Source organism: Entelurus aequoreus, linkage group LG05 (genome assembly GCF_033978785.1).
Source record: "Entelurus aequoreus isolate RoL-2023_Sb linkage group LG05, RoL_Eaeq_v1.1, whole genome shotgun sequence".
In the NCBI taxonomy this organism is placed as follows: domain Eukaryota; kingdom Metazoa; phylum Chordata; class Actinopteri; order Syngnathiformes; family Syngnathidae; genus Entelurus; species Entelurus aequoreus.
The window spans coordinates 38,503,371-38,516,691 of record NC_084735.1 but is presented as its reverse complement, the minus strand read 5'-3'; the positions used below and the strand labels follow the sequence as shown (position 1 = coordinate 38,516,691).

At 38.6% G+C, this 13,321-nt stretch overlaps 1 protein-coding gene across 7 annotated transcripts in view; it reads right to left on the bottom strand.

The window, feature by feature from the left end:
- Positions 1-554: 554 nt before the first annotated feature.
- LOC133650613 (seizure protein 6-like) overlaps positions 555-13,321 on the bottom strand; it is a 322,692-nt gene continuing 309,925 nt past the window's right edge. Inside the window, exons 13-19 of one of the 7 annotated variants that reach the window (XR_009826260.1) lie at positions 12,189-12,383; positions 11,996-12,034; positions 11,786-11,894; positions 11,620-11,716; positions 7,431-7,568; positions 5,550-5,623; positions 555-4,358 (exon numbers count right to left, since the gene is read on the bottom strand). Coding sequence is in view for 5 of the 7 variants with exons in the window: in XM_062048070.1 (XP_061904054.1) it covers positions 7,460-7,568; positions 11,620-11,716; positions 11,786-12,034; positions 12,189-12,383 (650 nt within the window). In the remaining 2 variants the exon portion in view is untranslated. Of the gene's footprint in view, positions 5,624-7,430; positions 7,569-11,619; positions 11,717-11,785; positions 12,035-12,188; positions 12,384-13,321 lie in introns of all 7 variants that reach the window. The other 6 variants (XR_009826259.1, XM_062048073.1, XM_062048075.1 and 3 more) reach the window with 6 other exon arrangements.

Here is a 13,321-nt window from a genome sequence, read left to right as displayed (position 1 = left end):
CAGTATTTTTCTTCGGTGTACTTAGTAAACACTGCGTTTAAAAAAAAAAATCATAAACTGGATCATATTAGTACATTGTTTGACTTCTTTGCTTAATCCATTTCATAATTTAAGTCCACATACTGATATGCTAAAGGATTTAAGTGTTTAACATGCATACAAATTACGTTTGTATATTTTTCTCAAAGGTTATATTTCTCCTCTTTTGTTGAGAAGCATTGTTGTACATTCTTGGTTATAGTTTGCTTTGTGCATAATTTTTAGCTGTTAAATATATATATATATATATATATATATGTATATATATATATATATATATATATATATATATATATATATATATATATATATATATATATATATATATATATATATATATATATATATATATATATATATATATATATATATATATATATATATATATATATATATATCAGTATACTTATTGTGTGTAGTTATGTATGTCAGGTTAAGTTAGGACAATCGTGACATATGCACATTCAAGAAAAAGTCCAGACAAACACACACAAAATATTTTTGTGCGGTGCAGATAAAGCTGAAATCTTTATTTGTTTAAGGTCACATGACCTTTCATATGGTAGTTTTAAAGTACAGAGATAACATAGACTATAATGTGATATCTCATGTTTGCATTAAAGTCACATTCCTGTGGGTGTGATAGCATCTTCTGTAATGAGGAAAAAAAGAGACATACTATATGCAAATAGCATTTTTGCTGTTTCTGTGCAATTTGCAAATATCACAGACACCTGGATCACCTGAAAAAAGATGAACATCGGGATCTATTTGCTTACTGTACTGTGACAGCTGTTACATTTGTGTATTCAGTGCAAACCACAAGGCACATTGTGAGTGCTTTTAGAAATGTTGCGCATCATCCATGGTCCTTATGTGAGGCAAGACACATGTCGTTCTCTGTTCTGTGCGTTCTAAACAGTGAAAAACTGCTAGTACGAGGAGGTTACAATGCAGAGAAGTCATCTTTTTTGCCTATAAAGCGCTCTAAAAACATCTAAAGACCGCCAGCAATGTCTGTTTACATGCCGTGACCTGCATGTTAACCAAACTGTAGCGAAAGCGCTAACACAGAGGAACTACTTTTCTAAACACATTGACCCTCCGACCACTAGCAAGTAGCCAGCTGCTAATAGGGTTGGTTGAACTGCTCCAGTTTGTCAAAGTTAAAACTAGGTCATAAATCATCCATCTCACCTGCAGAGTAGAAGGTTGGGGCACCAAACTAGAAAGTTGCGCAACTCTGAAAATCCATACACTACCAAGTTGATTCTATGTGGTTCTCAACAAATGGAAAGCAGCATAAGACTAGCACAACATTGCCAGGAAGCGTTTTTTGTTTTTTTTTATCCGAGGAGTGAAGATTATTCTGAATTTACCAGCTCAAGAAGAGCAGTGCTGTTGAAAGATACAACAATCCCACTTATAGCCGACATTGTAAGTACCTGTTAATTATTATTATTTTTTTAACTTTAGGTAATAGTGCTACATGATAACGCCCTGATATTATGTGGTAGCAAACACAGAAGGCGTTGTTGTTGTTGGAAGTAACGTTTGTTACCATGTGCTCCATGAAATAAATGTGCCTAGGAAAGAACTTACTGTAATGCTTAAAATGACCAAAATACGGTAATTATTACATGTTATCATGAATATGCCTTTTACTACATTATACATATATGTACAGCATGGATATAAAACAGTATTGGAGGTTTTCAGAGGTTTTTTTTTTATAGGGCTGTAGGCGGAATTGATCGTATCTCCATTACCTGTATTGTTAGCCACCTTTTACTAGCAGTTTGTCACTACTTAGAACGCGCATAAAAGGGAAAGTCGTGTGGTTTTTGGCTCTCATAAAAATTGCAGATGATGGGCAAATTTCCCCCCAAAAAGTGCAAGTCCCCCTTTGACAATTATTGGACACTATTGCTGAAACGAACCCTGTGATGCATGAATTACATACTCCAGGAATTTTTTTTTCCAGTTATTGTATTACTCGCTATAGCAAGGATATTCAACTAAATTGTTTCGGGGGCCACATTTCCAAAAAGCTTAGGACTGGGGGGCCAGACTTTTCCCTCTCACTATTAGTCATATTTGGTCCTCTAGAGTAGACAAGTGATTTTGGGCTAATTATTTTGTCAGAGTTACAGGAGTGCTCTGCTGTTTTTTAAGGAAAGCTAGTCAAAGATCATCTATATAAAAGCACACTTTTTTTTTTTTTAAACAGAACTAAGGGGCCACAACTTGAACAGCCCAAATGACATAAAAAGAGAGGACTTAAAATGGAACCCTGAGGAACACCACAATTATAACTAAAGAAGTTGAACACATGACTACTGACTGCATCTGAAGTAAACAAGCTACAGCAACACCTTAGTTACATAAATCGCACTATGAAAGACATGTGTAAGTTTCAAGAAAGAGAGGATTTAGTGTAAAAGGGTGCCTTGAGGGCCACCTCAGGTATGTACATCACAAGTTTGTTCTGTTTGCTAGCAAAGTTCAAATGTCAAAACAAGGATGTGCCAATGTGTGAAGTGGTCCAAGTTCCTCTATACAACAGGAGCACTCCTGTATTTAGGAATTTTCTGCAAAAATCTTTGTCTCAGTTTGAACTGAACTAGGGGGCCGAAATGATGTCATTTCCGGGCAGGATTTGACCCTCAGGCTGCCGGTTGAATATCCCTGCTCTATGGGAATGAATCAACTTAAAACAAAAACAAATTGGTGAAATCTCTGCAAACTTTAAATGACGAAAAACATGTTTATATTTTTTAAGAAAATACAATTGTGTGAACACTATAAAATGTTTTTAATGATCTTTAACAATGCATGTATATACCTTAACATATTCCAATGCTGTTAAATACATTTTCCAAAAACACTGAGGCGCTTGACTTCCAAAGTAACTTTTTCATTCTAACATAAATACAAGGATTTGCAGCCAAAAGAGTTAAAAAAACAACAAAAGTGGCAGCAATATTATACATGGCAGTCAAAATATAGCCAGCGATGGACATGTCCAAATCAGTGGAAACATACGTACATGAACAAAATGTCTTCAATTCACAAAAATCAATACTCCGTATTTTTATACCTGCCAGGGCCTTCTAGGATAGAAGGAATGAACATATATTCCTCCCCTGCGCCACGTTTCTGCACGTCCGTCAGCCATCTTGTTTTTGAGGAGGGCTTTCTTGCACTTGCAAAAGCTGACCAGTTGGTGGCAGTGCATGGCAGGGAACAACAGCTTTGACATTAAGACCCCTGCTTATACAGTAGTGAAGGGATTCATATGTCCCCATTCCTGGGTGGATCTCGCGTGAGAGGAAAGTGGGGGTGGTTAATAATTTTGCAATGCAGTCTGATGAAAATGATGGAAAGTGCCACTCTGCTTAGTAACTAACGCTGTGGTCAAAGTTGGAATTGCCACATATCACATTTTAAGATATTCAACACTACTGCCGTCTGGCGGCTAAAATGGATAGCGCACCCCCCAGTTTGTCACGTTTCATGTGTCAGGTAACCCCGGGACGAATGGGGCCATATGAATCTCCTTCCTACAGTAGCAGAAAACAGCTTTTGTAGTGACCATGATGCATCACAGGGTTAATATCACACCTTTCTTCCAATAAAATGTAGTGATGTTGGATCGACTTTAATGCCGCTAAATGTGTTAATTGAAATGGTAAAACATCTCTCTAATATTGTTGTAGATATATAAATACACTTTTGTAGCAATGGCAAATACTAACACATTTAAAGCAGAACCTCCTTAGCTGAGAACATATTGATTATGGGATGTACCATTGGTTCTTCTTGCATGATTAAATATGTAAGTAAAGAGTAGTTACATTGGCAGTACACCAGATTATAATGGTTCAATACTTGTATATGCTTTTCTCAGGTTGGTACCAGTGAGGAGACACTTGTATTGGACAGGCAGTTTATTTACAAAAAGCAGATTCATACACACAAACAAAATACAGTAGGTGGCAAATCAATGATTAAAGTGGAACGATGTGACTGGGAATGGGAATGGGTTTCAACAAAGCCCCTTTCCCCTTAAGGACTAACAGAGACTGAGTTGGGGAATCAAAAATACAGAGAATTTATGTAATCACCTTCGGTCATCAGCAATTTAGTTTATAAAAATATCACCATGGTGATCCACAAATTCATAGAATTGACCTTGGAAAGACATATTTACAGAATACGTGAAAGGAAAAGATGAGCAGTGCAGAGGAAGATCCCGAGGCAAAGCTTGAGCAATACAAGGTCTCTAAATTGACACCTTAATCTTTTTTTCTTTAGTCCTGTAAAGATCAGACACACAAATCAATCAAAGGGTATCTGATGACATTTTTAAAACATAAACACTGTATATGTGCAGCCTCCAAATACATACATTCAGCTTTTTTATGCATTTATGCTTTTCTTTGCCATCCAAATATAGGCAGGTGGATCTAATGTTGTGACCGGGTGAATCTATAATAATGATTATGATCAAAAAAATGTTTTGACCATATTTGGCAAAAAAAAAAAAAACAGTGACACAGTGTACATTTTCAAAACATACATTTGGATACTTTTGGAGAGGGTTAGGTGTGGTTTCATTTGCAATCTGAAAAGAATGCCTCGACACACGAACATAGAAAGTGGGTTATAAAAGTGACTGTAGAGCAACGTTTACACAACATTTACCTCAAAGCATAGCCAATATATATGATCCAGACCACAAGTCCCCAAACTTTATTGCACTAGCGACTGGTTTAATGGAGACATTATTTTCTCGGACCACCCTTTCACATGTGTCAGATAAATACAGCAAAAATAAGTGCATAAAAATACAGACAATGAACAGAGAGGGTTCCATCTGTGTGCATGTTAATATATTTGAACATATCTTCTATTCAGTGATACCATTTTGTAATTTTATATTTGGTGGAAGATTTAACGGGCTGGTTTAAAACAAATTCAATTGATTTGTTTTAGTGTCAGATGTCTTTTTTTATGATTTTTATTTTTTCATATAGGTGATCAAGTATCACAATAGATCTCCTAGATCCATTATAATAGTTTTACTAGATCAGGCCTTATGTGTGTAAAACTTTGCTTTTAGTACATACTAGTGAAGTGCCAGTATTACATAACACCGTGCTGCAATGCCGTTAGTATATTGGCAGTTGGCTGCAAAAGGATATTGTTCTGGCTGCTTTTTTCTGATACCATATAATGTTGTATGTATTTTCTAAGTAGTAGTTTGTAAAAAAAGCAACCTTTAATGTTAAACACGTGCTAATTTCCAATAATGTTATGTGCACGATTCATGATGATGTGTTTCGCTTAAGGGAGACATGATGTCACCAATATAATTAACCTTTGCATACAGAAAAGTACATTATTCACCACCACAGAGCATAAATGGGTGTGACCAAGTAATCAACAGGATTATTCTGGAGGCTCAGGTGAAAGTGTGTGAGATGCGCTCTCAGCAACAGGCTCACCTCATAGTCGTTATGAAGCGGCGCCAAAATGAACATACTGACAGGGTTTAGTATCTAGAATGTGTCTGCCAGTGCTGAAGGAAAAGGAGGGAGGATAGTAGAGAACATTTGATGTTAAAACCAAATCACACAACCAGAACAAATATTTTCTATACACTCTGATGGCTGTAATATGAATATGATCAGTATGTATCCACACTTGTACACAAAATACAAACTGTTGTGATAGCATAAAACAGACAAATGGGAGTGAAACATTCCAAATGAGTGATGTTAAAAATGAGAAGTGTAATAAAAATGTTTAAATTTCACTAAATGGCAAAAAATCGGTGTGTAAAAAACCTCTCCTAATTAAATACATCATGGGGATGACTCGACCATTTAGTCTTAATTCAACAAATATTATATTAAAATATATTACATAACAATTATACATTCAAGAATAGGGATGGAATAGGGTACCTGGGAATCGATACTGGTACTCAACGATACCATTTTTCAGTACTTTTGTGTGTGTTAACAAATGTAAATAGTTTGCTAATAACAATAATTGTCTTAATGTAACATTTAAAAATGAGCTGATGATGATAACTCTGCTGTCCACTTGTTATATCTTGTTTCCTTATTACATTTCTGAGTCTCATTTGCAAGTATAATAGACTTTGCAGTTGCAATTCCAAGCATTACATAGCAGTAATGTATAGGCTACAGTCTGTTGCTTAGCTAGGAAGTAGCTTTTGCCGTGAAGTTGAATTTGCTATAAATATTACAATACCAGTTATAAGTTTGAGAGACATTGAGAGACTAACATTGAGAGAATAATAGTGATAATATTATTAAATAAGATAGAAAACAACACAATAAATAATAAAAAACACAAGAGTTTAACATGATCAGTAAAAAGCCTGATTAAAAAGGTGAGTCTTTAGTCATTTAAAAAAAAATATTTCAACTGTTTCTGCAGTCCTGAGGCTCTCTGACAGGCTGTTCCACAGGTGGGGGCCATCTTTTTAAAAATGCCGCCCCACCATTGGTCTTAGTTCCGGTATTTGGCAAAGCTAAAAAGCCAGTGCCACATGACACGGTAAAAGTAGGTCAGATAGATAAGAAGGCGCAAGTCCATTAAAACATTTGAAAACTGATCATTTAATTTTAAAATAGACCATGATGCAGAAAGGGAGTAACTTTAAAACTGGTGTAATGTGCTCCCGCCCTCTCTGTCTGCAGTGAGTAGTTGTTGGAAAAAAAGCGAACGTGCGTTTTTTAAATTAATGTGCCGCATATGCTTAAAATGAGCAGTGTTGGGTTAGTTACTAAAAACCAGTAACTAGTTACAGTTACTAGTTACTTTATTTCAAAAGTAACTCAGTTACTAACTGAGTTACTTACACCAAAAAGTAATGCGTTACTGTTAAAAGTAACTATTTAGTTACTTTTTTTTTTTTTAAAGCTCCCATTAATGCCCTTTTAGCTTTCATTTCAGTACTGTTATTGCACTGGAGAATAATACAATCTGTTGATCAACTTGACATGCATTTGCATCATTGAACTCTGCTGGTGCAACGGATCAAAAAATTCACGGTTCGGATCGTTTCTCGGATCAGAGTCACGGATCGGCTAATTTTTTGGATCAGCAAAAAAAAGAAAAAGACAAGGCAAAGAAACAGAAGTTTTGTCTTTTTGTTTATTAACACTTTTAAATTATGAAATTAAAATATAAAAAATCAACTTAAAGTGCACAAGGCATAATATCTTCTTTTTAACATGTTTCATACACATGAAAAATGTGGCAATAACATTTAATAAAAGCCATTATTACTGGAAAAATTAATTAATTTAGATTTAAATTTATAATTTTTAAATAATATTATTTTTATTTACCTCATCCTAGTCTTCAGTGCCCTGACTGCTCACAATCTCAGTGGTGAGGTCACTGTATGTCCTCTGGCGTAGGGCAGGGTCCATGTGAGACAGGCACTTGAACCTGGGATCCAGGGCAGTAGATCTGTGAAGGTAGTCCTGTAGAGTAGGGGGTGAAGTGTATATGGGATTCAGGTCCTCTCTAATGGCAGTCTTGACATCTCGAGTGATGGTGCTGTCTTCCACACTTAGACATTTGTCTTCAGGGTCTTGTGGGTCAATGCAGAGTATATAGCTGCCTGCTGCTCCAACATATCATAAGTGGAGTTCCACCTCGTTGGGACATCATGTATGAGCTGAAAGGCCTACTGAAACCCACTACTACCGACCACGCAGTCTGATAGTTTATACATCAATGATGAAATCTTAACATTGCAACACATGCCAATATGGCCGGGTTAACTTATAAAGTGCAATTTTAAATTTCCCGGGGAACTTCCGGTTGAAAACGTCTATGTATGATGACGTTTGCGCGTGACGTCAATGGTTGAAACGGAAGTATTCGGACACATTGTATCACAATACAAACAGCTCTGTTTTCATCGCAAAATTCCACAGTATTCTGGACGTCTGTGTTGGTGAATCTTTTGCAACTAAATTTTCCTGAGGGAACTCTCCTGAAGGAATCAATAAAGTACTATCTATCTATCTATCTATCTATCTATCTATCTATCTATCTATCTATCTATCTATCTATCTATCTATCTATCTATCTATCTATCTATCTATCTATCTATTTGTTTAATGAACAATGGAGACTGCAAAGAAGAAAGCTGTAGGTGGGATCGGTGTATTAGCGGCTGGCTGCAGCAACACAACCAGGAGGACTCGCCGAATCGCTCTCGCTGCTGGTGTAAACAATGGGGAAATGTGAGGAGCCCTTCAACCTGCGACTTCACGCTACTTCCGGTACAGGCAAGGCTTTTTTTTATCAGCGACCAAAAGTTGCAAACTTTATAGTCGATGTTCTGTACTAAATGCTTTCAGCAAAGATATGGCAATATCGCGAAATGATCAAGTATGACACATAGAATGGATCTGCTATCCCCGTTTAAATAAAAAAAAAATCATTTCAGTAGGCCTTTAAGAGTAGGCAGCTTTAGCATTTCTTGCTTTGTCTTAAGCACATGAGCAGCTGTTGTGCTTGGGTGGAAGTAGGAAACCACCTTCCTGATCCTCCCAACGAGGCGTTCCATCCTATTGACTGAGATGTGATGCCAAATTCACTACATGTGCAAAGCACCTATCAGTGGTCCCAGTACTGCCTCATTCACTGCATTTATTGGATTTTTGGCATTATCAGTTGTGACTGGGATATTAGTACTGGGCCTCTTTATCTTCCATTCCTCCACTGCTTGTGTCAGTACCTGCGCAAGGTGACTCTCGTAGAGGGGGCGTGTCTTCTCATCTCCCAGTCTGCTGTGATGAAATGAGCGCTTATCGTCACATAGTTTTCCTGGACGTCCACCCGTCTGTCGTGAGCGCAACAGATGATGTTTGGGATAGTTCATCCACAACTTTTTTCTTCCCCTGCTCATAAAGATCTGGCACAATCTTAGCGCTGAAGTGGGTGCGCGACGGGATGTCGTAACGTGGCTCAAGCACTTTCAGCATGTGTTTAAAACCCTCATGTCTGCACCTATAAACACACACCGATGTCTATAGGCTGCTTAAAGGCCTACTGAAACCCACTACTACCGACCACGCAGTCTGATAGTTTATATATCAATGATGAAATCTTAACATTGCAACACCTGCCAATACGGCCGGGTTAACTTATAAAGTGCAATTTTAAATTTCCCGCTAAACTTCTGGTTGAAAACGTCTATGTATGATGACGTATGTGTGTGACGTCAATCGTTGAAGCGGAAGTATTCGGTCCCATTGAATCCACTAAAAAAAGCTCTGTTTTCATCTCAAAATTCCACAGTATTCTGGACATCTGTGTTGGTGAATCTTTTGCAATTTGTTTAATGAACAATGGAGACTGCAAAGAAGAAAGTTGTAGGTGGGATCGGTGTATTAGCGGCGGACTACAGCAACACAACCAGGAGGACTTTGAGGATAGCAGACGCGCTAGCCGAACGACCTCACCTTGACTTCCTCCGTCTACGGGCCGCCGACCGCATCGGTGATCGGGTGAAGTCCTTCGTCGTACCGTCGATCCCTGGAACGCAGGTGAGCACGGGTCGTGATGAGCAGATGAGAGCTGGCGTAGGTGCAGAGCTAATGTTTTTAGCATAGCTCTGTCGAGGTTCCGTAGCTAAGTTAGCTTCAATGGCGTCGTTAGTAACAGCATTGCTAAGCTTCGCCAAGCTGGAAAGCATTAACCGTGTAGTTACATGTCCAGAGTTTGGTAGTATTGTTGATCTTCTGTCTATCCTTCCAGTCAGGGGCGTATTTGTTTTGTTTCTATATGCAGTTAAGCCCGATGCTATCACGTTAGCTCAGTAGCTAAAGTGCTTCACCGATGTATTGTCGTGGAGATAAAAGTCACTGTGAATGTCCATTTCGCGTTCTCGACTCTCATTTTCAAGAGGATATAGTATCCAAGGTGGTTTAAAATACAAATCCGTGATCCACAATAGAAAAAGGATAGAGTGTGGAATCCAATGAACCCTTGTACCTAAGTTACGGTCAGAACGAAAAAAGATACGTCATGCACTGCACGCTAGTCCTTCACTTTCACGTTCCTCATCCACAAATCTTTCATCCTCGCTCAAATTAATGGGGTAATCGTCGCTTTCTCGGTCCGAATCGCTCTCGCTGCTGGTGTAAATAATGGGGAAATGTGAGGAGTCCTTCCTCCGGTGACGTCACGCTACTTCCGGTAGGGGCAAGGCTTTTTTTTATCAGAGACCAAAAGTTGCGAACTTTATCGTCGTTGTTCTATAATAAATCCTTTCAGCAAAAATATGGCAATATTGTGAAATGATCAAGTATGACACATAGAATGGATCTGCTATCCCCGTTTAAATAAAAAAAATTCATTTCAGTAGGCCTTTAAATGGCGCAGCCTTCTTTTTCACTCCTGTCAGTGAAACACTGGGGTGATGTCGCTTCAAGTGTGTGGTCATACACAGTCACGGTTTTATCCACTAACCTCTTTCCTTCATCATTGTATTTGACAGGGAAGCCAAAATGCTCCCATACAGTGTATTTAAATGGTGCAGGACCGTTACTCTGCTCGCCATGACCACGCTGTGTGTGGACTGAACATGCGCAAACTATTTTTTTTTTTTCATAAAGCAAACCGCGGATCACTTGTGTGCCGACCCGAAGATATTGATCCGAACGGATCACGGATCAATGTTGATCCCTTGCACCACTAACACAGACACGCCCCCCCACCCCCTTCCCTCTCCCCCCACACCCACACCCACACCCAGACACACACAGAGCACGCCTCTTTTCTTCTCCCGCTTGTGACAGAGGAAGAATCAGAAGGACGACACTGCAACTCTCCAATAAAACACACTCAGATCTTCTGTTTCTAACTGATACTACATACAAAATACGTAAAATAACGCAGTGACGCATCATGTAGTAACAGTAACTGAGTTACTGAATATAAAAAATAACGTGTTAGAGTACTAGCTACCGCCGAAACTAACGGCGTTACAGTAACGCGTTACTTTGTAACGTTCCCAACACTGAAAACGAGCAACATACGTAAACATTAAATGTTATTATTACATTAAATACCTGTATATACTTACATCGTGTATACAAACCCTTAATGTAGGTGTAAGGATGTCTTTTAAGTGCAGAATAGAGCGACTCCCATAGGCTCCATTGTAAGCACACTTTTGATCACGTTTATTTAATATTTAGAATGCATAAAAAAAGAAAAACATATGTGTTCTTGTTTTAAATAAGGATTGCGAATGATGGGCAAAATTCCCCAAAAAGTGAAGTTCCCCTTTTGACCCTGCAATGGTGTCCTCACTTATATTGTGCAGCAGTGACATAGTAATGCAAGTATCACTTGCATTGCTTTGGGTGATGGGAAGATGAGTTGTGAGTGCCCTCTTCTGGCGAATCATGAGATGGAGACAAGATGGTGCCCTCAGACAAGGGGAGAGGATCAGGACAGCACGCTGGTGTTTTGTGAGTCCACATCTTGCATGCTCATCACATCCGTACTTACTCCTCTGTCATAAACTGGGTTATCGAAGGCCGACTCCTCCGCCATGTTGTCATACGGTGGCGAGGCCGTCGGCATGCTGATAGACTTCCCTTGATATCTAAGTGAGGGCACAGGGAACATGAGTCATGCACAGTTTTTTGCAAAAGTTTGCAGTGCAACTACTTACTTCGCAGCACAGACATAAATCCCAAGGACAACCACCAAAATGATTGCAGTTGGAATGAAGACGGCGAGGGCGATATTGGTTCCCTCGATACCATAATCTGTATTGACAACTGCGGGATCAGAACAACAACAATTATTTCTAAAAAAACATTCTGAAAAATAATAGTGATAGCAGTGTTTTGTTGCCGCAACATATCAAAGCGTAACTCACCGTCCAACCTGCGTTCGTTCACATATTGACTGGAGGAGGCTACAAAGAGACAATTAGTCAGTTTTTGCCCATTGTTGTGTTGCACAAAGCACACGTCACACCTGAGCGCTAACAAAAGCTTGTATTTGCAGCAAGAAAATCAATGACTTGTGAAATTGCATTCTTTAAAGCGTCTACAACCCAGGTGTTTTACCTCGACAAGCAGGTGGTGTGCTGTTCCACTGTGACGGATGTCCAGGGATGCAGTAGATAGTGGCACCGCCCTGAAGATCGTAGCCCGGGTGGCAGGCGAAGGTCAGGGTCTCGCCTGCTTGGTAGAAAGCCTTTTCGGAACTTTGTGCACTGGTGGACGGAGCACCGGGATTCCTGCATGGCTCGTACTTTTCAGCTGAAAAGGAGAGCAACATATTTGTAGCATGAAGATCTTGGGTTGAACTGGAGGCCAGGAAATGTCAGCATGTAGTAAACATTCTATGCAGTTGTTTTAGGGCTACATAATTATCACTTCAGTAGCTGATCATTACCATGGTTGTTCTACTTTAATGGACTCAATTGCCTCATGGAAACAATCATACCTTGTCTCTGCTCATGTTTTATTCAGCGGTGAGTCAACATGTCTTTTGGAATATTTTTGGCTTGGCTTAGCAGCATTGCGGCAGCATCCATTCAAAATCCCATAGAGATAATTGCGAATTTAGCATCGCTTTAAACACCGCCATCGTGACAGATTCATGGCCGTATTTTTAAAACGACCATATTATACAGTCAAGCTCCTATACCCGAATCTACTAAGATGGTAAACCCTTGTTTATCGCTGTTTAATTGGTTCAAGGCCTTATTTCCGCAAAGTAGACATGAATAATTATACATTTAATGTTTTCGTATGTAGAACAAAAAAAAAAAAACGTTTTAAAACCTGTTTTTTTCTCATTAAGAAAGTCCTCTAGACATGAAATAACACCCACAGAAACTTTTACAACCCCTACACTTTAAAGCACAATGTGGCGAGAGACGACTCTATTTCAATACTCATAAGTCCGCAGTCAGCCCTCAGGCCCATGGTGTGTTACACGAGTTATAGTAAGTACCAAAATGGAGTCACAAACAAAATCTTATTTAGGGTCACAAAAACACGGTGTTAATCAATATCAGAGTCAATATTAGTTGCAGTTCAAATGTAGTTTACCACCATCAATGTGGAGTGAATGAATAATGGGTTCTCAGTTCTCTGTGAAGCGATTTGAGTGTCTAGAAAAGTGCTATATAAATCTAATCCATTATTATTATTATTATTTTTAACAAAAGTTGGGGTGAGTGGTCAGTTAA